Source organism: Perna viridis, chromosome 5, assembly GCF_037379345.1.
Source record: "Perna viridis isolate PV_CMFRI_1.1 ecotype Kerala chromosome 5, ASM3737934v1, whole genome shotgun sequence".
Classification (NCBI taxonomy): Eukaryota; Metazoa; Mollusca; class Bivalvia; order Mytilida; family Mytilidae; genus Perna; species Perna viridis.
In genome coordinates, this window is record NC_142449.1 from 23,835,490 (window position 1) to 23,859,639 (window position 24,150).

The 24,150-nt window shown below is 33.0% G+C and overlaps 1 protein-coding gene, 4 non-coding genes and 2 pseudogenes across 5 annotated transcripts in view; 1 reads left to right on the top strand and 6 right to left on the bottom strand.

Moving 5' to 3' along the window:
- Window positions 1-230: 230 nt before the first annotated feature.
- On the bottom strand, window positions 231-369 carry LOC148616621 (U4 spliceosomal RNA). The gene has a single exon (XR_015923108.1). It is a non-coding gene; the product is annotated as a U4 spliceosomal RNA (small nuclear RNA).
- Window positions 370-968: 599 nt separating this feature from the next.
- LOC148616622 (U4 spliceosomal RNA) lies at window positions 969-1,107 on the bottom strand. Its single transcript, XR_015923105.1, has one exon. It is a non-coding gene; the product is annotated as a U4 spliceosomal RNA (small nuclear RNA).
- A 599-nt stretch (window positions 1,108-1,706) lies between these two features.
- Window positions 1,707-1,859, bottom strand: LOC148616623 (U4 spliceosomal RNA; annotated as a pseudogene).
- A 5,312-nt stretch (window positions 1,860-7,171) lies between these two features.
- On the bottom strand, window positions 7,172-7,235 carry LOC148616624 (U4 spliceosomal RNA; annotated as a pseudogene).
- Window positions 7,236-7,816: 581 nt separating this feature from the next.
- LOC148616625 (U4 spliceosomal RNA) lies at window positions 7,817-7,955 on the bottom strand. The gene has a single exon (XR_015923109.1). It is a non-coding gene; the product is annotated as a U4 spliceosomal RNA (small nuclear RNA).
- Window positions 7,956-8,554: 599 nt separating this feature from the next.
- LOC148616626 (U4 spliceosomal RNA) lies at window positions 8,555-8,693 on the bottom strand. The gene has a single exon (XR_015923106.1). It is a non-coding gene; the product is annotated as a U4 spliceosomal RNA (small nuclear RNA).
- Window positions 8,694-17,420: 8,727 nt separating this feature from the next.
- The window catches only part of LOC148616627 (uncharacterized), a 49,104-nt gene continuing 42,374 nt past the window's right edge, over window positions 17,421-24,150 (top strand). The window contains exon 1 of the mRNA XM_088583813.1: window positions 17,421-17,514. Coding sequence (XP_088439939.1) covers window positions 17,457-17,514 — 58 coding nt within the window. The 5' untranslated portion in view covers window positions 17,421-17,456. The remainder of the gene's footprint in view (window positions 17,515-24,150) is intronic.

Consider the following 24,150-nt stretch of genomic DNA (forward strand, 5'->3'; position numbering starts at 1 on the left):
ACTATGCGTTGTAAAGATTGTTTCATATGGTTAGTCGATGAAATTTTCAAATAAAAAATTCTGTAGCCTTCCGTCGTTCCGCTGCGCTCCACTGCGGAAAAGTGACAAAAAAGAAATAGATGTATTATTTGTTTTCCCTACATACTACTATGTGTCCAAGTGTACGTAACAATATAAGATATGTGGAACTATGGAAGTTTTGTTATATTCTATTTTTATGTTTATAATTGCCTCCGTAGAGGCGTTCAGAAATTGCGACTGCTGCCGTACTTCAGGCATCAGCGCGGGGTATTGGGTATAGTTTTCAACTAGCAATAACCACGCCTCGGATAAACCTCATCGGCTATGGTACCGCCACTGCGCAAAGCTAGTGTATAATTGTACAGTGTACATTAAGGTATGTTTAGTCATATTCTTCTAAAGCAGGTGAACAACTTTGCCACTAGGTGCAAATTTATATTTTAAAAATCAAGTCAACTCGAAGAAAGGGATATGAGAATACGTAGAATCAATTGCTTTGCCTTTGTAGTTTCTCATCTGTAAATTACTTTCTTGTTTGATAGTTAATGCAACTTTTAAAATTTCGCTTTATATCATGCTTAAGTTAACGTATATTCTACATAGCTATGGGCAAAGGGAGGTAATTGTACATCGTAGTTAAAATATCTTCACACTACTGTATTTGAAATGAGAGTTTTGTTGTTTAAGTGAAAGCCTGTAGGGTTACGGAATAGGAAAACTATGCGTTGTAAAGATTGTTTCATATGGTTAGTCGATGAAATTTTCAAATAAAAAATTCTGTAGCCTTCCGTCGTTCCGCTGCGCTCCACTGCGGAAAAGTGACAAAAAGGAAATAGATGTATTATTTGTTTTCCCTACATACTAGTATGTGTCCAAGTGTACATAACAATATAAGATATGTGGAACTATGGAAGTTTTGTTCTATTCTACATTTATGTTTATAATTGCCTCCGTAGAGGCGTTCAGAAATTGCGACTGCTGCCGTATTTCAGGCATCAGCGCGGGGTATTGGGTATAGTTTTCAACTAGCAATAACCACGCCTCGGATAAACCTCATCGGCTATGGTACCGCCACTGCGCAAAGCTAGTGTATAATTGTACAGTGTACATTAAGGTATGTTTAGTCATATTCTTCTAAAGCAGGTGAACAACTTTGCCACTAGGTGCAAATGTATGTTTTAAAAATCAAGTCAACTCGAAGAAAGGGATATGAGAATACGTAGAATCAATTGCTTTGCCTTTGTAGTTTCTCATCTGTAAATTACTTTCTTGTTTGATAGTTAATGCAACTTTTAAAATTTCGCTTTATATCATGCTTAAGTTAACGTATATTCTACATAGCTATGGGCAAAGGGAGGTAATTGTACATCGTAGTTAAAATATCTTCACACTACTGTATTTGAAATGAGAGTTTTGTTGTTTAAGTGAAAGCCTGTAGGGTTACGGAATAGGAAAACTATGCGTTGTAAAGATTGTTTCATATGGTTAGTCGATGAAATTTTCAAATAAAAAATTCTGTAGCCTTCCGTCGTTCCGCTGCGCTCCACTGCGGAAAAGTGACAAAAAGGAAATAGATGTATTATTTGTTTTCCCTACATACTAGTATGTGTCCAAGTGTACATAACAATATAAGATATGTGGAACTATGGAAGTTTTGTTCTATTCTACATTTATGTTTATAATTGCCTCCGTAGAGGCGTTCAGAAATTGCGACTGCTGCCGTATTTCAGGCATCAGCGCGGGGTATTGGGTATAGTTTTCAACTAGCAATAACCACGCCTCGGATATTTTTTTTTATATTTCAAACTTTATTCCTTAAAATACTTTTGCATATACTTAATACAATATTGATAAAATATTAAAATCACAGACAACACTATTGTTCAAGTATAGCAATCATAAGTACATGTATATACAATCTTTTATATATTTCCTCGGAAATATGAAGCCATTGGTGAAAACTGACTTAAACCTCCTTTCAGACGAAAATGATAATTAAATACTTTTCCAATAAGTATACCAGTTTAGATAATATTATACACAGGGAAAATATACCTATAAAAGATAAACACACTTTCACTGTGATACAATTCTTTAGAAAATTAACGTCCTTTTATCAAAATAGCAAAGATATCAGTCAATATCTACCAAATTCTAACTGTATTAGGACATGACTATAGAAAATTAATAGTTAAATCGTCACTTTCATTATCAACTTTACAAAATAAATCACTATTACACCAATATACATTAAATTTCAATCTAGGTAGTCTGAAAAATCTGCTATTATTCTGGATCTTAACTGATATAGAAAACTCATATATATACCATTTTGAGTAACACTTTTACCTCTGAATTTGCAATTATTTCTAGCTGACCAAACAGTCTTACAATACAAAGAGATTAAGAGTAGAATAACATCTCTAGAAAACGAAGAAAATCCATCCATATCCTGAAACAGAATATGTTCATAATTCAAAGTAATATCACCATTAGTGATAGACATTACCCAATTTCTCAGTAATACAAACAACTGAAACACACATTTGCACTCAACAAATAAATGAGGCAATGACTCAATAGAACCACACAAAGTACAGGTTTTATCTTTAGACATGTTATATTTATATAAAAATACATTAACAGGAAGAATTTTATGAATTACCTTAAACATAACGTCTCTAGAATGTTTATCAATGAACTTATTGAAAACTCTCTTAAAAACAGGTTTAAAATCCACCAATGGATACCTTTCTTCTATTTTTAATTTGTAAGTAGTATCTTGTAACAGCAAAACATAAAACTGTTTGGTTGAATATCTGACTATAATGTCATTCTCAGAATCATCTGAGCTATCACATTTATTTTTGAATAACTTTAAACTGTCAACACAATAACTGTAAAAGGGAGGAAGTACATCACAATGTGGCTGCAATAAAGAGAACAATTCTTTATTGTAATGACGTAACATTAAGCCAAGCCAGTAAATACTCAGGTGTCTAGATTTCACATCTTTTCCATTTATAATATCTTGTAAATGTTTAAGATGAAAAGACTTTAATTTCAAGTCAATATTTACAATATTCATACCACCAGATAGTTTGTCTAAATACAATGTTTTTCTACTCAATAGTTCACAATTTGAACCCCAGAAAAACGGAAACAATAATTTTTGAAACCTATTAAGATAATACCTTGACATAGACAATACAGAACCAACATACCATAATTTACTACAAGCAACAACATTCATTACAATACTCCTTTCTAATAAAGACAAATTTCTCTTTTTCTTATAAGTTTCCAACTTACTTTCAATTTTTACATATATAGGATTCCAAATATCATCCTCAGTAACATTACCAAATTTAATACCAATTATCTTCAATGATTCTACAAATTCTATACCAAAACGGTAATTATCTTTTCTATCTTTCCAAAAACCTAACCATATACCTTTCGTCTTAGTTTTATTCAACTTTGACCCCGAACCTTTACCAAACAAATCAATAAGATATAAAAATTTATGAATACTCTTATCTGTTGTTAAAATACCTGTGCTATCATCAGCATATAAACTGACTGTACAACATTCAGAAGTACCTGGTAATCTAAGACCAACAATATCGTTATCTTCTCTAACTTTCCTAGCAAACGGTTCTAAACACAATACATATAGCAAGGGAGACAAACTACAGCCTTGCTTTACAGATCTAGTAATTTTAACAGGTGATGATATAAAGTTATTGACAAGTATACAAGAAGACAAATCATGATATAAAATCTTGATCCATTTAATCAAATTAGGTCCAAAATTATAATTTTCTAAACATCTAAACATAAACTCATGATTAACTCTATCGAAAGCTTTCTCTTGATCAAGAGAAACAAAAGCACATTTTAAATTCTTCTGATTAACATAATCAAAAATATTTCTTAATAAATGAGCATTATCTAAAATACTTCTAGAGGGTACACCACATGTTTGATCAGGATGTATTAATTTATCACAAACAGTGCTTACTCTTTTACAAATTAATCTACTCAAAATTTTCACATCATAATTCATTAAACTAATGGGGCGATAAGCCTTGACATCATAATGCTTAGAAATATCTTTACATATCAGAGTAATATAAGACACTTTTTGAGACGGAGACAAAGAATCTTCTTGAAAAATATTCTTATAAAGTTTCAGTAACATAGGCCCAAAAATATCGAAAAAACACATATAAAAATTCTTAGATAGGCCATCAGGTCCAGGAGACTTATCATTCTCCATGCCTTTCACAGATTCAAATATTTCATCAATAGTAATAGGAGAATCACAAAAAGATTGATCCACAGAATCTAACCTTGGTAAGTCTTTAATAAAATATTCACAAATATCATCATCAATAGGTTCTTCGGTAAATAACGAAGCATAAAACTTCTCAAATTGTTTCATGATATCACATTGTTTAGTAAAAACACAATCACCATCTCTTATTTCAGTAATAGTTTTCTTTTTACCTTTGGTAACCTCTCTTTCAAAAAAATATTTACTCATCTTTTCACTATCATTTAACAATTTAACCTTTGACCTGATTTGACATCCTCTAAAACTATCTAAATGAAACTGCTTAATCTGATCTTTAATCTCAGTAATCTGTTCAAAATAACTGCCAGGTGACAACTTTTCTGCACTATTCAACAAAAAATATTTCTTCTCTAACTCTCTAATAACTTGAAATTTAACTTTATTTTTCTGTTTACAATAATTAATGCAAAACTGTTTTATCTGATCTTTAAAAAAATCCCACATTTCTATACATATATCTAAATCATCAATAAGGTTAAGAAACCACTCTCTAAATTCCAAACAAAATACATTGTCATTCAAAATAGAATTATTTAAATGCCAGTAGCCACGCCCCTTTTTAATTTCAACATTACTAACAAAAGATACAAATACGCCATCATGATCGCTTTGATCAAAAGGTAAATTTATACATGATTGTACTGAGGTATTTAAGCTTTTCGATAAATAAATTCTATCAAGCCTACATGATACATCTTTCGTATGCCAAGTAACGTTTAATTTTTTGGGAAACAAAAATCGATAAGTATCGAAGAGTTCAAAATCATTTACAGTGTTGTGAATCTTAGTACTACCATCTGTACCTCTATCTAAATTACGACCAATTTTATCTAATACTGGTTTGTCAATACAGTTAAAATCACCACCAACAATTTTCATATTTTGAGACATAATAAATGGATAAATATCATCAAAAAAATCTTTACGCTCTACATTATTTGTTGGCGCATATATATTAATTAATTTATAAGGTACACCATCAATAATAATATCTATAAACTGAAAACGCCTATCTAAATCTCTATGAAATTTAACAATGGAAAAATCAAGTGACTGTGAAATAAAAATTGCCGTACCACGGCTTAAATTCGATCCAAAATTCCAAAAACATTTATATTGCGAAAAATAAAAATCAAGTTGCTTTGCAATCTTTAAATTTGAAACATAGGTCTCTTGCAAAAATAAAATATCAACTTTACGTTGAGTACATAACTGTTTCAATGAAAATTGTGTATTACAATTCAATAAACCTCTGACATTTAAAGTTACAATATTGATTTTCTGCTCACTCATAGGCACGTTTTAGATAATGACCCAAGTAAAATAAAGGTGAGAAAATAGGTACATCTAAACATTTGACAAAGAAAATAATGCTCACTGGCGGATTTAAATACCACTCCAATTCATCAAATAAGGGGAGATTTAACTCTAATACGATCAATGTGAAAGGAAAAAAATTGGATTTTGAAACTAAAGTGCAGGTGAACTCAATAAAATCCGAATCACGAAAATGTTTCAAGTCAAGAAAAATGTAATGTAATATACAAAAATACAAAAGTATGTGCAAACATAGACTGAAAAATACACTTATAAAATAAGTGAAGTTAATTATAAAGCATGATCGGTATTCAAACTCATTTTCCGTGGACATAAAGGCAATCATATCAGGGGGGATAATACAAATTCTCATAAGTCCGTTTAACATAATAAAAAAGTTCATATCACATAGTCGATTTTAACTGGGTCTTCCGGATTGTTCGGCCTTATCAGTGGGAGAGCAAGTGGCTTCCTGTCTACCTCCATATTATCATCGTCGGCCCGGGTTCTCTTTTCAGTGACATCTTCTCCGTCATCCTTGTCAGATTCCTCCTCCTCTCGAGGTCTCTTCTGGGTGTTGGCCACTTCAGGAATCGGTACCTCAGTACCAGGATTGGTACCTTCACCGCAAATCAGTACATCGGTATCCTGGGTGATACCTTCACTGCCAGTCAGTACATCGGCGCCCCTTTGAGCACCTTCACTGCTAATCAGTACCTGAGCGCTCTCCTGAGCACCTTCACTGCCTGTCAGTACATCAGTATCCTCCACGATACCTTCACTGCTACTTGTCGTCGGTACCTCAGCCTCACGACCTTCACCGCTACTGTTTCTATCATCCTGGCTCCTCCTCAGGACAGCTGCGTAGCTTGCAGCTGTTTGTCGTTCTGGGCATCGGGCTCGTTGATGCCCAGTTTCGCCACAACGAAGACACTGTGATGGCCTGCCCAAGACTGTTATCAAAACAGGCCTGTTGTACACTCTCGTACGGTACGGAATACTGCAATATTGGTCTTCATTGCACTTCATGGTCCCTCTGAGCGTACCAGTTTGTAAAGATATTCCGCCGTAGTCCATCGACTCCTCCTCAATATGGACATCAGAACCAAAACGTCTGAAATACTCCACTACGAGTTCCTTTTTCATATGAAGCGGGAACCAATGAACGCGAAATTTTACATTTCGGCGATCAAACCTTTCCAGTAGTACTTTTAAATGGTCATCAATCCTAGTTGGTTCGGAACTGTCCAGTCTCGCCACAAGGTTGGAATCTTTTAAGGTAATGTACCATTCAGCTCCTTCGCCGCATTTGTAGATGGCCTGGAGCTCTTTAACATCAAAGATGGCCCGCAGTGCTGAAATAACATGGCCCCTAGTAACGATCTTCCGAGTTCCTATAAATTTGGCCCTCAAAGTGTTTTTTATAACATCTTGCTTGATGTAACTCTCCATAGCAACACAATGTACTAGACAGAATAAGCAATAACCACGCCTCGGATAAACCTCATCGGCTATGGTACCGCCACTGCGGAAAGCTAGTGTATAATTGTACAGTGTACATTAAGGTATGTTTAGTCATATTCTTCTAAAGCAGGTGAACAACTTTGCCACTAGGTGCAAATTTATATTTTAAAAATCAAGTCAACTCGAAGAAAGGGATATGAGAATACGTAGAATCAATTACTTTGCCTTTGTAGTTTCTCATCTGTAAATTACTTTCTTGTTTGATAGTTAATGCAACTTTTAAAATTTCGCTTTATATCATGCTTAAGTTAACGTATATTCTACATAGCTATGGGCAAAGGGAGGTAATTGTACATCGTAGTTAAAATATCTTCACACTACTGTATTTGAAATGAGAGTTTTGTTGTTTAAGTGAAAGCCTGTAGGGTTACGGAATAGGAAAACTATGCGTTGTAAAGATTGTTTCATATGGTTAGTCGATGAAATTTTCAAATAAAAAATTCTGTAGCCTTCCACTGCGGAAAAGTGACAAAAAAGAAATAGATGTATTATTTGTTTTCCCTACATACTAGTATGTGTCCAAGTGTACATAACAATATAAGATATGTGGAACTATGGAAGTTTTGTTATATTCTATTTTTATGTTTATAATTGCCTCCGTAGAGGCGTTCAGAAATTGCGACTGCTGCCGTATTTCAGGCATCAGCGCGGGGTATTGGGTATAGTTTTCAACTAGCAATAACCACGCCTCGGATAAACCTTATCGGCTATGGTACCGCCACTGCGCAAAGCTAGTGTATAATTGTACAGTGTACATTAAGGTATGTTTAGTCATATTCTTCTAAAGCAGGTGAACAATTTTGCCACTAGGTGCAAATTTATATTTTAAAAATCAAGTCAACTCGAAGAAAGGGATATGAGAATACGTAGAATCAATTACTTTGCCTTTGTAGTTTCTCATCTGTAAATTACTTTCTTGTTTGATAGTTAATGCAACTTTTAAAATTTCGCTTTATATCATGCTTAAGTTAACGTATATTCTACATAGCTATGGGCAAAGGGAGGTAATTATACATCGTAGTTAAAATATCTTCACACTACTGTATTTGAAATGAGAGTTTTGTTGTTTAAGTGAAAGCCTGTAAGGTTACGGAATAGGAAAACTATGCGTTGTAAAGATTGTTTCATATGGTTAGTCGATGAAATTTTCAAATAAAAAATTCTGTAGCCTTCCGTCGTTCCGCTGCGCTCCACTGCGGAAAAGTGACAAAAAAGAAATAGATGTATTATTTGTTTTCCCTACATACTAGTATGTGTCCAAGTGTACATAACAATATAAGATATGTGGAACTATGGAAGTTTTGTTATATTCTACTTTTATGTTCATAATTGCCTCCGTAGAGGCGTTCAGAAATTGCGACTGCTGCCGTATTTCAGGCATCAGCGCGGGGTATTGGGTATAGTTTTCAACTAGCAATAACCACGCCTCGGATAAACCTCATCGGCTATGGTACCGCCACTGCGCAAAGCTAGTGTATAATTGTACAGTGTACATTAAGGTATGTTTAGTCATATTCTTCTAAAGCAGGTGAACAACTTTGCCACTAGGTGCAAATTTATATTTTAAAAATCAAGTCAACTCGAAGAAAGGGATATGAGAATACGTAGAATCAATTCATGACATGTTCCTCAGTTTTTGAAATCGTTCGGTTTTATTGTCGTATAGGTTTCGATTGGTAAAATAAATGTATGGAACTATTTATACGTACGTTCCTTGGAGTAATTGAGTTATAATCAAAGTGTTCTTTATATCAATTCGATAACTACGAAATAGTTCCTTCTTCTTTTGAATTTTGTTTTTGTGTTTCTTGCATTGAGTGAAAGAGTAAAACTTGATGCGTTTATTTATTCTGACTTTTTATATATTTTTATCACCCGTAACATGATGCATATTACTTCATAATAAAACAAAAATACTCTCAAACAAAGAAATATTCCCCTACCACTGAGATGACTCTTTGGGTGCGAGAAGTCGTGAAAATTTTGAATTGTAAAATAAAAACAAATATATTATTGAAAGAAAACATTTTTTTCGCTCGAAATAACCCGTCACGATCAAAATTTGGATGCATGATCAGAATTTAAAAAGAAACAGTAGAATGTTCAATCAATATATATAAATTATGTATTTATTATCCAACGCTAGTAATTCGGAAGTAATAGATTGTTTTGGCTGAGGCTAAATTGCCCGACCTTACCCATCCCCCCTTTTTCCATTGGCAATCAAAATTTGACGACCCTATTATCCTTGTGACCCATCCTCTTTTTTTTTATTTCATGTTCATTGTCTGAATATAGCTGAAATATTGCTGCTCGGACGTTAAACCCCAACAAACAAACAAAAAACATAAAATGTTTTCATGCGTGCATTTGTGTATCGATATACATATTTTCTCTTTGACACATTTACCATATACATTCTCGTTATACATGATGTTCATCGTACGATGTAACTTCGATAGAACTTCCTAATCTATTTTTAAGGCATTTATAATTCACTAGAAGGGAGCAACAGTTGTATCAGCATGCGTAATTTTTTACCCTACCGGTGCACCTGTCCATGCTCCCAGTTTTAGTGGAGTCCGAGTTGCTCATTTGCTTTTGTTACTTTGTATGTATGATTTTAGTTACTGTATGGTCTTTGTTGTGTATGTCTGTTTTCCATGTCTGGTCTTTGTCCCTGGATTACATTCTTTTGATTACCGCTATAACCTTGGTTCCCTTGATTACTCTTTCAACAGTTTTGTAATAAGATATTTGTATCCGACCATGCGGGTATCTGGAGCAGTCATACATGTATGTGCACCTTTTGAGTGTACTGGACTATATTGTGTACAACCCTTTTCCTTAGCCAGATGTTACTATTACATATTACCCCCTTGCTCACAATGGGGAATTTGAAGATCGATGAATTGAAATATTATTTTTAAATATAGTCTGGTTAAAACACTTATACATTATGATATACAACTTAAGATCTTGTTCGAAGTTTTAAAGCTAACTCTATAAATGTTCACTTTATACGGTCAATTTCATCAGTCTTCTATGGGTTTGTTTTGTTATGAATTTGTTGTTATGTAGAGGCTTTTTTCCTCTTGGCTAGTGGTATAAGTTGTCTCGTTGTCCGGTTTTCCTCTTGGCTACTTGTTTGAGCTGTCTCGATGTCCTGGTTTTTCCTCTTAGCCAGTGGTACACGCATGTGTGAGCTGTGTCGATACCCTGTTTTCCCTCTTAGCTAGTGGTACATGTATGAGCTGTCACGATCATCTTGTTTTTCCTCAAACAATTGTATGAGCTGTCTCGATGTCCTGTTTTTTCCTCTTAGTCAGTGGAATGAGCTGTCTCGATGGCCTAGTTTTTTCCTCTTAGCCAGTGGAATGAGCTGTCTCGATGGCCTGTTTTTTCCTCTCAGTCAGTGGAATGAGCTGTCTCGATGTCCTGTTTTTTCCTTTTAGCCAGTGGAATGAGCTGTCTCGATGGCCTGTTTTTTCCTCTTAGTCAGTGGAATGAGCTGTCTCGATGTCCTGTTTTTTCCTCTTAGTCAGTGGAATGAGCTGTCTCGATGTCCTGTTTTTTCCTCTTAGTCAGTGGAATGAGCTGTCTCGATGGCCTGTTTTTTTCTCTTAGTGGAATGAGCTGTCTCGATGTCCTGTTTTTTCCTCTTAGTCAGTGGAATGAGCTGTCTCGATGGCCTTATGTTTTTTCTCTTAGCCATTTGTACGTGTATGAGCTGTCTCGATAATCCGGTTTCCTATAAGCAAATTCCATGCCCTGAGTTTTAAGATCTTTGAATGATTAAAGGAGAAGTCTATGTTCTTGTGCAAGTCATAAATATCGAAACTAATCTGTTAAATATTCATGAAAATTAAAATGAAACAAAATAATTTCCTTTTCTTAATTAATTAATCGAGATTTTTAATTAGGTAATTTGAATTTCCCGCGCCTATGGGCGCCACCATGATCGGTTGAACTGTGACGTCACGAAGTCGGTTGTAAATTGAAAGTAAATAGGTAATTGATTATGATGTCCGAAGAAATCGCAAATTTAGGACTTCCCCTATAATTTCAAACCAAAACTAATAGAAGAGATTGAGGCACAACATGCAAGCAAATGTCAGACATCACTGACGAACAACGGGATTTACACCCAGATGACTAGTATTTGTAAGGAAAATCTTATGCCTACTTCCGAAGAATGTTCGTGTTGCTGGTAAAAAAAAAAAAAACTTTTACAACATTTCTCTTTTATCATTCGTGCAATCGTAAGCTTGACAAGTCATCATGTTTTGGTGATTAGATAAACATGATCGTAGAAATATTTACGGAATATTCTTCGTTTATATATTATTTGCTGTACTTGTATCAGTATCAAACCGACTCGGAAGCTGTCGGTAAAAATCAATAAAATCTGGCTATGATCTTCCTTCAGATAGGAGAGTTCTGCAAGAAAACAATTGAAAAATACATTGAATATATTGAATCTGATAGTAAATATGTATTGTGGTTTAAAATTAAGAAGGGCATTTTGAAATTAAACGATGCAATTTTATGTGGAATTATATACATACCGCCTGAAAACTCGGCATACTGTGTTGGTAGTCCATACAATGAAGTTGAAAATGAATATTTACGTTTCAGCAACAATTACGAATATATTTGCCTTATGGGCGACTTCAACTCAAGGGTTGCAGAAGCTAACGACTATAATGAAATTGTTTATGACGAGTTCTCGGGCATGTTAGAAAGTCAGACTAATGGTTCAGAAATTCTGAACGAATTGAATGTACCATTAGATAGAACTAATTGTGACAAAATAAGGAATAATTTTGGTAACTCCCTACTAGAGTTCTGTAGAAACAACTCATTATTTATAGTTAACGGTAGAGCTGGAGATGATAAAAATGTTGGAAATTTTACTTGTAAAGGAACTAGTGTTGTAGATTTTGTTGTTTGCTCTCCAGTATTTTTTAGCATTATAAATGAGTTTTCAATTTTAGATTTTAGTAAGTTATTGTCTGATGTACATAATCCTATCCATCTTGTTTTGAAATGTATTAGTAAACCAAATGAAATGGAGCAAGAAAACGTATCACTGATCAAGAAAACTAAGAGATGGGATAATGAAAAAGCTGGCGACTTTCAAAATTATTTAAATACTCAAAATATTGATATTATTTTGCAAGAAATAGAAAATGTCAACATGAACAATATTGACAAAAATATTATAAATGGGCTCGTTCAGAAAGTTGGTGAAATTCTGACAGATGCTGCCGAAAATACCTTTGGAACATATATTCCTTCTAATAATTAAAATAAAAAGAAGAAAAATGATAAACCGTGGTTCAATGCTGATTGTAAATTAGCTCGAAGGCGTTATAAACGTTCAAAACGTCAATTTAGAAGTATGAAAACAGAGGCTTTGAAGAATCAAACAAAGCGACTAGAAAAAGAATACAAATCCACTTTGGATGTTAATATAAAATTACACAGGCAGCAGTTAAAAAGGAAATTAAATAATTTGAAAACTAAAAACCCAAAGGAGTATTGGAAAATTATAAATGGTTATAAAAAGAAAAAGTCACCAGATATTCAAATAGAAAGTTTATTTGATTTTTTCAAAACCCTTAACATGAATCCACACAATGATGATTTTGATCTACCCGAGGTAGATGTTGTAAATGAACAAATTAATCATACTATTTCTTATGAAGAAATAGAACAAGCTATAAAACGCTTGAAAAATGACAAATCGTCAGGTGACGATAATATTGTAAATGAATATTTGAAATATTCATTCTCTATCATGCCTAATGTATATGTTAGATTATTTAATATCATTTTTGATAGTGGCATTGTTCCCGATGAGTGGCTTCTTGGTAATATTTTACCAATCTATAAGAACAAAGGAGACCAATTCGATCCAAAGAATTTTAGGCCTATTACTATTATAAGCTGTTTTGGAAAATTGTTTACCTCTGTCTTAAACTATAGATTGAACAAATTTTCAGAAGAAGTGAACCTGATATGTGAAAATCAGGGATGGTTTCGACCAGGATACTCAACGATAGATAATTTATTTGTTCTGAATTCCCTTATTGATCTGATAAGACAATATAAGAAGAAGAAATTATTTTGTTTGTTTATTGATTTTGAAAAAGCTTTCGGTAAAGTTTGGCGTCTTGGTCTCTGGAATAAAATGTTACTAAACAATATAAATCATTATGGTAAAATGTATAATATTATTTTCAACATGTATAGTAGTATTAAGTCGAGAATTTTATACAATGGTAGTATGTCTGAATACTTTGAATGTAATATTGGTGTTAGACAGGGAGAAAATTTATCTCCTTTCTTATTTGCCTTATTTTTAAATGATTTAGAACAATTCTTCGTAGAGACTGATGTTAGGGGGTTTAACAGCCTATCTGATGAGATAGGTGATCAACTCAACATATTTATCAAACTATTTTTACTTTTATATGCTGATGACACAGTGTTATTAGCAGAGACAAAAGAAGATTTACAGTTTCAAATTGATAAATTTTATGAATATTGCACTCAATGGAAACTGTATGTTAATACTAATAAAACAAAAGTAGTCATTTTTTCTTCAGGTCGCATACCTAGAAAAACACATTTTTCATATAACGGTAATGCGATTGAAATTGTTAAAGAATTTTCATACCTCGGTCAATTATTTTCAAGATCAGGCAGTTTAACATCAGCGAAAAAGATGAATGTTAAAAAGGCTACCATAGCTATGTATGATGTTCTTAAGAAGGGTAGACTACATAACCTGTCAATACGAGACCAATATGACTTATTTGACAAGATAATAAAACCTATTCTTTTATATGGTTTCGAGATATGGGGCCATACTAACTTAGACATTATTGAGAGGGTTCATTTGAAATTCTGTAAGCTATTGCTTAACTTAAAGAGGAGCACGCCAAATGTTATGATATATAGTGAGCTCGGTGCTTACCCTTTAGCTGTTCAAATTAGGTCTCGTATGATGGGATATTGGTCTAGACTCGTAAATGGCAAATCCAGTAAACTTTCAAATGTACTTTATAGATATATGTATGAACTATATATTCAAAACATATTTGAATCTCCATGGGTTAACATGATTAAAAACACTCTAGATAATTGTGGGTTTGGGAACATTTGGCACATTCAGTTTGCGGGAGGTTTTCATTCAGAGTGGTTTACAAAATCTATTAGTCTGCGATTAAAAGACCAGTTTCAACAAACATGGAGATCCGACGTAGAAAACTCGCATAAATGCTTTTGTTATAAATTGATTAAAGAAAAATTTGAATTCGAAAACTATTTAGATATTTTACACGAAAAGGATGCTATTACTCTTTGTAGATTCAGAGTAGGCAACCATAGACTACCAAGCGAAACAGCAACTTGGCAAAACTTTGATAACTCAAGTTTATGTACCTTATGTAATAATGGAGAAAATGGAGATGAGTTCCATGTCATTTTCCAATGTCTCCATTTTTCGGACACGAGGAAGCAATTTTTAAACAAAAGATATTTAGAGCGAGTGAATGTTCTGAAATTTAAAGATCTGTTTCAGACAAAAAACAAGCATGAATTACGAAACCTATGTAATTTTGTTAAACTCATCGAAATTGATTTTAAAAATGTTTCTCAAGGTTAGTCCTCTACAATGCCACTATCTGAAATTTGTCAAAATGTGTTAAAATGTTATTTACTTAATCTTTTTTTTCTGTTATCTTATTATGGTTTCCACAATTGTCATGCGCTGAATATTTATGTATTAACTGTATTGTCTTCTCTGTACTGTAATGGTGTTTAGAGAATAAAAGAATCTAATCTAAGATGGCTATCCACTTGTATTTCAAGGATTTCGAACTTTGCATTGAGCATTTTATAAAAGCGCATTTTGCATTAAAGGTTATTTATTTTTGTTTACGTGGGTATGATTTGTCATAAGGGCCTAACTTAATGCAAAGGTGGTCTTTCCCTTTAAGCGGTATGCTTTAATGTTTTCGATAGTTTTTATTGTATTTTTTTACTTTTCCGAAAGAACATATCTACTTGTTAAATCATCACACTTGCTTATGATAGGGGTCACAAAGTTCACGCGTCATAAAACGATTCAACAGATGCGTTTATTTCGACAAAAACTGAAAATAAATTCAAAATTTTAAACGAGAGATTTATTAACAAAAGTAAATTTCAATACTCTTTATTTTGATAGTCTCATTATACAGTTATGATTGTTTCATCAGTTTATGTCACCATCACGCGATCCAGTGTGTTATCATATATACTGTAGTACAACTGTAGCAGGTCCATTAGATCGTCCATTAACGATTTTCTGATGCATGACTCATTTTTTTCATACCGGACTCCGAGTACCCTTTTGTGTACATGTATACATATATTAGTATTTGTCTCTTAGAATCGCTTGTCTCATGTTACAATGTAATTAGCATATTGTACATGTAGTTTAATTCTGTATTAGTATTACGCATTTATAAATATCTATCGTAGAGGAAATAAAGACATGAATGAATGAATACCGGTACATATTATTTAAAAACACCTCTACTCAACGGAAAATAGTTTTTGAAGAATCAGATAATTTGGTCGGCTGGGCTATAATAATAAAAATCTGGCGCAGCACGTCGGACTGATCAATACAAAGCATGATCTTTTTAATTGTTGGAGTAATGGAATATCTGCCTCAGGACGTAAATAAAAATCAATCAATCAATCAGTATTGTCTTTATATGCCATGCGTACACGGGTCGAAGTGACGTGAAATTCAACAATTAATTCATTAAAATTATTTGCTACTTCAACGGATTAAACTTGATGATCTTCCAAATTGGTTCGTAACGCCGTTTGAACTTATAATACACTCCTTTGGACAGTTACCACTTCCATATAAAACATGATTTATATCAGGAATAATTATGCAAAACAGTCCTTTTATCTCACTATTCCTTATAAAAGATGACGTGTATTGCAATAATTGTTCTTGATCTTAGGCTCTGTAGCATCATTTTATTTATTATTCTTTGTAAAAATCAGGCAAAATGTGCAACAATTAAAACATGCATGCCAAAATCCCATTGATCGGACAATATAATTTCACCCATGAATGTCTTTACTACTTTAATGGCAGTGAAATGGCCACTATTTGATCTCTGCATCAATGGAGATATTTTTTAAATTTTCCTCAGAATGTTTAAAAAAGAGGTATTGACAGAGTTGATTTCCCTTTAAATGAACATTTGCAGTGACTTTCAATCCAATCGTAACTCATTTTAACTAAATGGTATTTAAAGTCTTTTCGTTTCAAATAGTCAAATGTTAGGTTATTTATTCTTCTTTAATACATGTAACATTTTCCGGTGTAAAGATGACGTATTATCGTTTAACACCCCTAGTTTCGGGGATTTGATACGTCACATCTACTCCAAAGAACTTCAGATAAAGGATACTACAGACACTGTGAAGCCAGCCTCATATCTTGACCTACACTTTCCTTTCATCTGTGGTAACATCCCTTCAGCACCTGAGTATGAAGTTTTCATATCACAACTCATACGTTATGCCAGAGCTTGCCGAAACTACGCAGACTTTTTTGAATTGCGCTAGACTTATTACAATTAGGCATCTGAACTCGTGGATCGTTACGGTGTATCCATCTGCACCATGAAAACTGATTTGTTTAACGTGTCTTAGTTTTCCTTTCCGTTTTCCTCTACTCCGGACTTGACTTTTTATGAGCAATTCGATTAGTGTTTCTAGAAAAGCCGAGAACGCTTACTTTACAGGTGCATCTTGTCCATTTTCCACGTCTTTAGTGGAGTCCGAGTTGTTCATTTACTTCTGTTACTTTGTATGTATTATTTTAGTTACTTTATGTTTCCTGTTGTGTTTGTATCTGGTCTTTGTCCCTGGATTATATTCTTTTGATTTTCGCTAGAATCTTGGTTCCCTTGATTACTCTTTCATTCCACATATTTCACAAACTACCTGATTCTTATAGAGACCAAAACTTTAGTAAACGACTTTATTGATTTGTCATTTCATTCTACATAACCAGCCAATTATAAGTCATAACATTCACCTCGAAAATAATAATATAATTGTTTGATCGATAGGATTGTTTAAAAGATATGAATTTTGAAATAATTTATTCTCATTTCAGTGATCGAAGTAAAAGTTTTAATGTTGAAATATGATAAAGCCTGGAATTGTGATATTCATTTTGACCCGGTTGAATATTTTATCAAAAGGTAAGAGTGATATATTTATTTTTTAAACCTTTGCGATTTCTTTGATTTTATCAATTAAAAAAAAATGTTTCAAGAAAAGGCAAACACATTGTTATATTTTCGTGTCTGACTTCTTATAGGCCAAATGGTTTTCATTTGTTCCCATAAATAGTCAGTGGCGGATCCAGATATTTACAAAATGTTTTACCTTACCCTATGCTCCGATCTTTTCCTCAAGAGTTATGTGACAAAATACGTCTTATCCACTTGCATTAATAATACAATGCTAAATAAGAAAATCTTGATTATTTATTGAAGTATTAAGTAGCTGTCTTTGTAAGAATCATACAAAATCTGAAAAATATGATACACCCCATAAAAAGCCACATTATTATTTTTGTGATTAAGTTGTTTTGGAGGTCTATACTATGAAATGTGTAATTATTCTAAATATTCATTGAAATCTGCAGGCTTTAAGGAGATAATCAACATTGAAACTCTAATAGATTCTATTGTATTTGAGTATCATTTACAGAGCTACATTGTATCTCCCTTAATTTTGAAATCTACGGTGCATTCTTTATAACTTTTATCTCCTAAGAACACGTGTTATAAGAAAAAACTAAATGTTAATTTCTGTTAACTATGGCAATTCAAACATATTATCAGAAATAAAAATATGCCGTCTGAGCTGGAGTGCTACTTAATATTGCTCACTTTTAGGTATTTTACTATGTTTTATATAACAATATGATATTAAAAACAATTCAAATTCATAAGGGGCTACGGGTCACTTGAGAAAGTGCTGATGGTTTGTCAAATATCCTTGATTATTAGTTTAATATTGATAATATTGCCATTAAATTTTCACTAAAAGAAGACCCTTCCCTATTAACTGAGGGATAGTCGATGAGCATGCTCAATATACACTTTCGCGAGGAAATGTTTTGGGTTTTATATGTCTATATATATCTTTATTTTCATAAAGCCAATATACATTGGTACAGAGATGGTTTTATCAAAAGCCCTGCCTCGTGATAGTACCAATGTACATGTACATGACTTTGTGATTAATTCTGTGAGGAATCACAGTATGAAGATAACATGGTGTCATATTGTTCAAAATTTTGTACAATTGTGTTAGTTCGTGAATTTCTTGCCGAACACATGGCTGCCAACTTTAAATTTTCGTACTATCTTTAAAGAGTTCACGCTTAAGTTGTAATTACACCGGTATGACTATTCGACCCACCACCATATATTGTAAAACCTATAATAGTGTATGCTGCTTTACTTGGGCCATTACGTCGTTGTTAATGTACGGTTCTGAGCGATTAGTTTTTGGTCTTTTTAGAGATTGTCATGCTTTCTGTTTTACGGGAAATAAATGTGACGAGCTACCGCTAAGACTACAAATGGATATTGTTTATGATTATGTCTTCGAGAAGAGTAACGCCAGCAGATTCAGGGTTGTCAACAATAAATTAAAAGCTAGTATCATCAGCAAATAATTCAGTGGTAGACTGGATTTCGGTAACGATATCATTTATGAAGATAAGAACAACAATAGGGCCAATTATTGATCTATGACGAACGCCAGCTCTTATCAACAACTATCCATCCATGTGACTAACTATGCACTGTTTACTCTCCTGTAGATTTGGAGAAAATTCACAAGTCAAGAACCCCTTTTTCCGCCATCTTGTAGAATTTTTGGGGAACTTTTAGTATGGAACAGCCTTCCATTATGCTCCTTTTAGAAGCATAATCGTCTATTACATGTACGTGTAACACACTTCATTTCAGTTTATTTTATTTACTTACTAATAAATACAAATTGGTTACTGACCGTCTCTAGGTTCGTTTCGTTTGAAAAGTTTGCTTGTTTGGCTTAAAAAAATGTCACAATACAACATTGTCATTTGTAAATGAATAATTTCTACTAGAATTTGTTTTATTTTAATTTTAGTATATGAATTCGTTATTTCTATATTATTCGTTTTTATTGGATACGTCATTACCCCATGCACTGTAATTTATGAATGCCGCATATACCTAGATTTCTTTTCATTTCAATCCCTACAATTAACTTGAACGTTACTATTTAACCTATCCGTCCTTCTTTGCGTCACACTTAATCATCGTACAAAAAATGTAAAAGCTTTCTTTGCAACCACTTTTCATAGTCGCTTGATATTTTGACTCAAGTTTTATATACATGTGCTATATCGTGAGATTTATTTTGGCGACAATTCCCTGTTTTACGACTAGGTTTATATTTTAAACATATATTCAAGTTAGTTGTGGGGTATCAGTGGTGTTGAGTCACAGTTTCAGAAAATATCACAAATCAGAAATAGAAGATAAATGTCAAGAAAGACAATATTACACATGTAATCAGAATGCAACCTTCAACAAATACTATTTGATTTTTTTTTTAATTTTTAAAATGTCGGTCATATTCAGACAATTTACAAAAAATGTCGAATTTTCAGGCAGTTACAAAAGGCCTTTGATCTAGATAAATAAGATGAACGTATACGGTCACCGGAAAATTCACTGAACTACCAAGAAAACAGAAGAGATTAGTCTTATACATGTACCTATCCCAGTTTCATGAACCTGGCTGCAATTAAACGTTGTATTTCTGTATTAGCATAACTAAGTATTATATAATTTCATATTAAAGAAGAATATGGTATTTGTAAATATGTGTTAAAATGCCAAGAGGATATTTATACCACAAAATAATCACACAGTAATGCCCACTTAAGTTTCTCAAATAAAACAAACACAAGGGTTGCTGATGTACAGGTCATTAGCCCTTGGGAAGTAAGATTGTCTTCAACGTTGAAAATTCCCTCACCTGCTGCTCTTGGGATTACCTTTCTAGGCGACGTCACTATCCCACGAGCAGTCAGTTTGTCATGATAATACACTCTTTACATAGTATAAGCAACTTTTGTGTAATTAATTGTCCGAAAACATTTATATATTTGATACTGGTTTTCACCCAGAGCTGTTGTTCTTCTATTACAACACTTACTTATGTTTTATGAATGTTTCATTGCATGTCCGGCGTTTTTAACTCGCTTGTATTTTTAGCGCGACTTCTTGCACTCGATCGTAATTTCAGTACTTTATAAAAAGCTTTCCAGACCAGAAAATGTTATATTTACCAGGCGCGGATTCAAAGGAAGTGGACACGGTTTGCGCCACGCGACTCCACCAGATTTGAGAAAAAAATTGGAATGAAATGTAAATTTAAAAAATCTACACCCAAAATTATGTTTGGCTTGATTTGTTTTCAGCCCTGAGTCAACGTATATGTACAATGTAATTGTCGAGCTCCCACTAATATTGTGCTTATGGCAAGTTTTGAATCTAACATATGAAATACGCTAGTCCATAGCCTGAGAGGGTCCACCGTGCACACCCACTCATAAACTTCATTATGATTTTCAGGTACCTTTATATCCCCATTACTGAATCAATTTGTCGCCAAAGAATTTTCTGGGATTCTTTTTTCAGTATAAGCCTGATATAATTATACTCCACTGGGTCAAAAAGCCAAGATATTTGTGACTCACTTATTTGAGAGTCTAAGTTTTCCTGGGACACCATGTGTAAAGAAAAGTAAATACATATAGGTATCATCATGTAACCCAATGTCTCAGCTTTACAATGGTATTAAGAAAGTTGTGGTAACTTTAATTTTGGAGTAAAATGGAAAAAAAATGTACCCCTCCCCCACCGAAAAATCGCTTAAATTGACATATTTTTCAAAGTCAAAACCCCTAGATTATCTATGCTTCAGTAAAAAAATATGCTAACTTGGTTTTTTTCTGTTTAGTATAATCCCAATTTAAAATTTCTGGGTTTCTTAATGACTTTTGTCGATTTTTGTAGTAAGAATGAATCAAAAATTGCAAAAAATCAGATTTTCGATTTTCCCGTAGAAAGTCGCATAAATTCGACAAGTTATAATAGCTCAACTAAAACGTCTTAAATATGGTATCATTCGATAGGTAATTTAAATATGGTATCATTCGATAGGTAATTTAAATATGGTATCATTCGATAGGTAATTTAATTTTCGACATATATAAACCATGATAAACTAATTTTCAAGAAATATTTTTAAAAAAAGTTGAAAATATTACCCCTACCACTAGAAAACTGATCTCAGTATCAAACAGAATTATCATTCACAGCACACCGACACTGTAAAACTCATATTTAGGCATTCATAATTAAGATAACGATGTACCCAACATATCTGATCAGTCAATTCAGAAACTTAGATTTGTTTTGGTTACAGTTACTATAAAATCATAAAAAAAGGAATTGAAATTAATTAAATCATATTTGCTAGACAAAATGATTGATACATAAAGATTTCCATAATTAATACCAGATAGATCTTGTATACAGTTCGTGTATGCTATAACCGATCATTTTCACATTGGGGTAGATCTTGGTAGGGGTATATGTACCATTCTTTCGCCAAAATGGCTTGGAATACGTTTAGTTATGCATTCCTTTGGCTCATTAGAGAGCAAAGATGCTACATAAATATGTTTGAATGTGCACCTTTTTATGAAAAACTCATTTTTGTCAAATTGAATCTGAAAATACGTGCCTGAAATGAGCAGATATGTATGATAAATTAATAATTAAAACAATGGTACTTAACATTTCTATTTTAATCCGTTTATAAGCTAAAAATTAATATTTTAGTTCATGTTGAGGAATTTTTTTCACAGGTAGGGGTGGAATTTTCACCTAACTTGATTTGGAAAAGTTCAAGTATTTATTACTTGTGCTCATATGAAAACTAAGGCACTATATAAATGTACTGTTGCGCACAAAAGTTTGTTTAAACTACGGTATTACGATAATAAAAGTATCATAATACGTGTATTCATGAATTTCCATAGATTGTTATCACCAATAGTCCGGAAAATTTTGAAACAATGTGCGATCTATCATTTTTGTTAGAGTTATTGCCCTTTGTAATTTAAAAAAAAATCCAGCATGCCTTATGGACAACGTTACGAACACAGTTTTAATTTTAAATTAATAGGAATGTATATATAATATGGTTTTCCTAAATGTTACGACAAAAAAATACAATTTAATATATCTCGCTCTGCGATTCAGAACGTATACATGTATGTGGTACTACTAAATGTTCACAGATCATGCATAATTTACAATAGGTTAGCCATTTCGATCAGCAATTATCATTAATATGATCCAGAAAGATAAATAATGTATCGCCTACCGAGAATAAATACCTATACTTTGTGTACCACAGAACAATGTTTCATTCATCAACAGATTATGACAATATAAAAGACACAATTGAAAAACAATATTTGTTTCTGGTTGTATTGAAATTGCAGTTGACTCAAGTAAGTACCCTTTGTTTGAACTGTCGGCACTCATGGTGGTAGAAAAAAAAACGATAAATCAGTAAACGTGTCTTGTAATCGTGAAAGGCTATATAGCATCTGCATTCATAATCAAAGATTGAAATCTCCGAAGTCGCTATCGTCAAATATTTACTGTCACTGATTTTTGACATACTTAAAACATCCAAAATGGTACAAATGCGATATGCTCTAAAATCGTGTGTATTCCGCTCTTGATATTATTGCGTACTCTTTCGTAAACGTTATGACCCGGATGGCTATATATATATATATATATCGGTGTCCTGATAATATATATGACCTTTATATAATCAATTGTAACGAACGCCTGTGTTAGAATCGGAAACTGGGTAATACAACATAAATTCAATGCTAACCGAACATTTTATCTTTTAATGTAAACTTCCCGTTCTAATACAAGCAAAAACACGCATATGCATGTGTATGATATGTTTTATAAAAGGTATGTTGTAGCGATCTTTGGGTCGCTTAGGATATTGACAGGGAACCAGTTTATGAACCAGATTTAGCAGCTGGCAATGAATATTCAAAAATATCGCGGCGTGCTAATGTATATGGCCTATACAGTCTTGTAACTAGCCTCAGTGCCTGGGGTAAGAAATGCAAATGCGGATTCAGAAATATTGGAAAAAAGGTGACCAAGGGTTCAAGTCAATCATTTTCTAATTTTTGGTCAAATTCGCCACTAAACCAAGAAGTTTCTCAAAAAAATGCGCGGGAAGGAGGGGGGGGGAGGGGTCTAACAACTATTTTTGGGATATATCACTATCTGCAAGATTTTTACATTGACTCGTTGATTATTTACGTAAAATTTGACGTGTTTAACTAATGTTCTAATTTTAGATCAGTCAAGATTTTGTTCAGACAAGTCTAAAAAACTTGGTCATGGATGTGCTTTTCAAATGAATAAATTTATTAATATTAAGCTATTATTCTTTGTCTTGCGCTTGTTTCTGTCACGAATATTATATTATTATTCAAAGTTTAAGAAATAATGTTTATTTGCAAATGAAATATTAAAGTTGTTTCTAGCAGAACAAATTGGTTCGCATGTAATCTTAATGCGTTTACATCATCATTACACGGTAACAAGACTCAGATAATAAAAACAGGATGTCATATAAGTAATATATTAAGGGTTTGTCACGTTGTCAACAGAATCAACACAGGATTTGTAAAGTTGTGTTTGGGAACATTG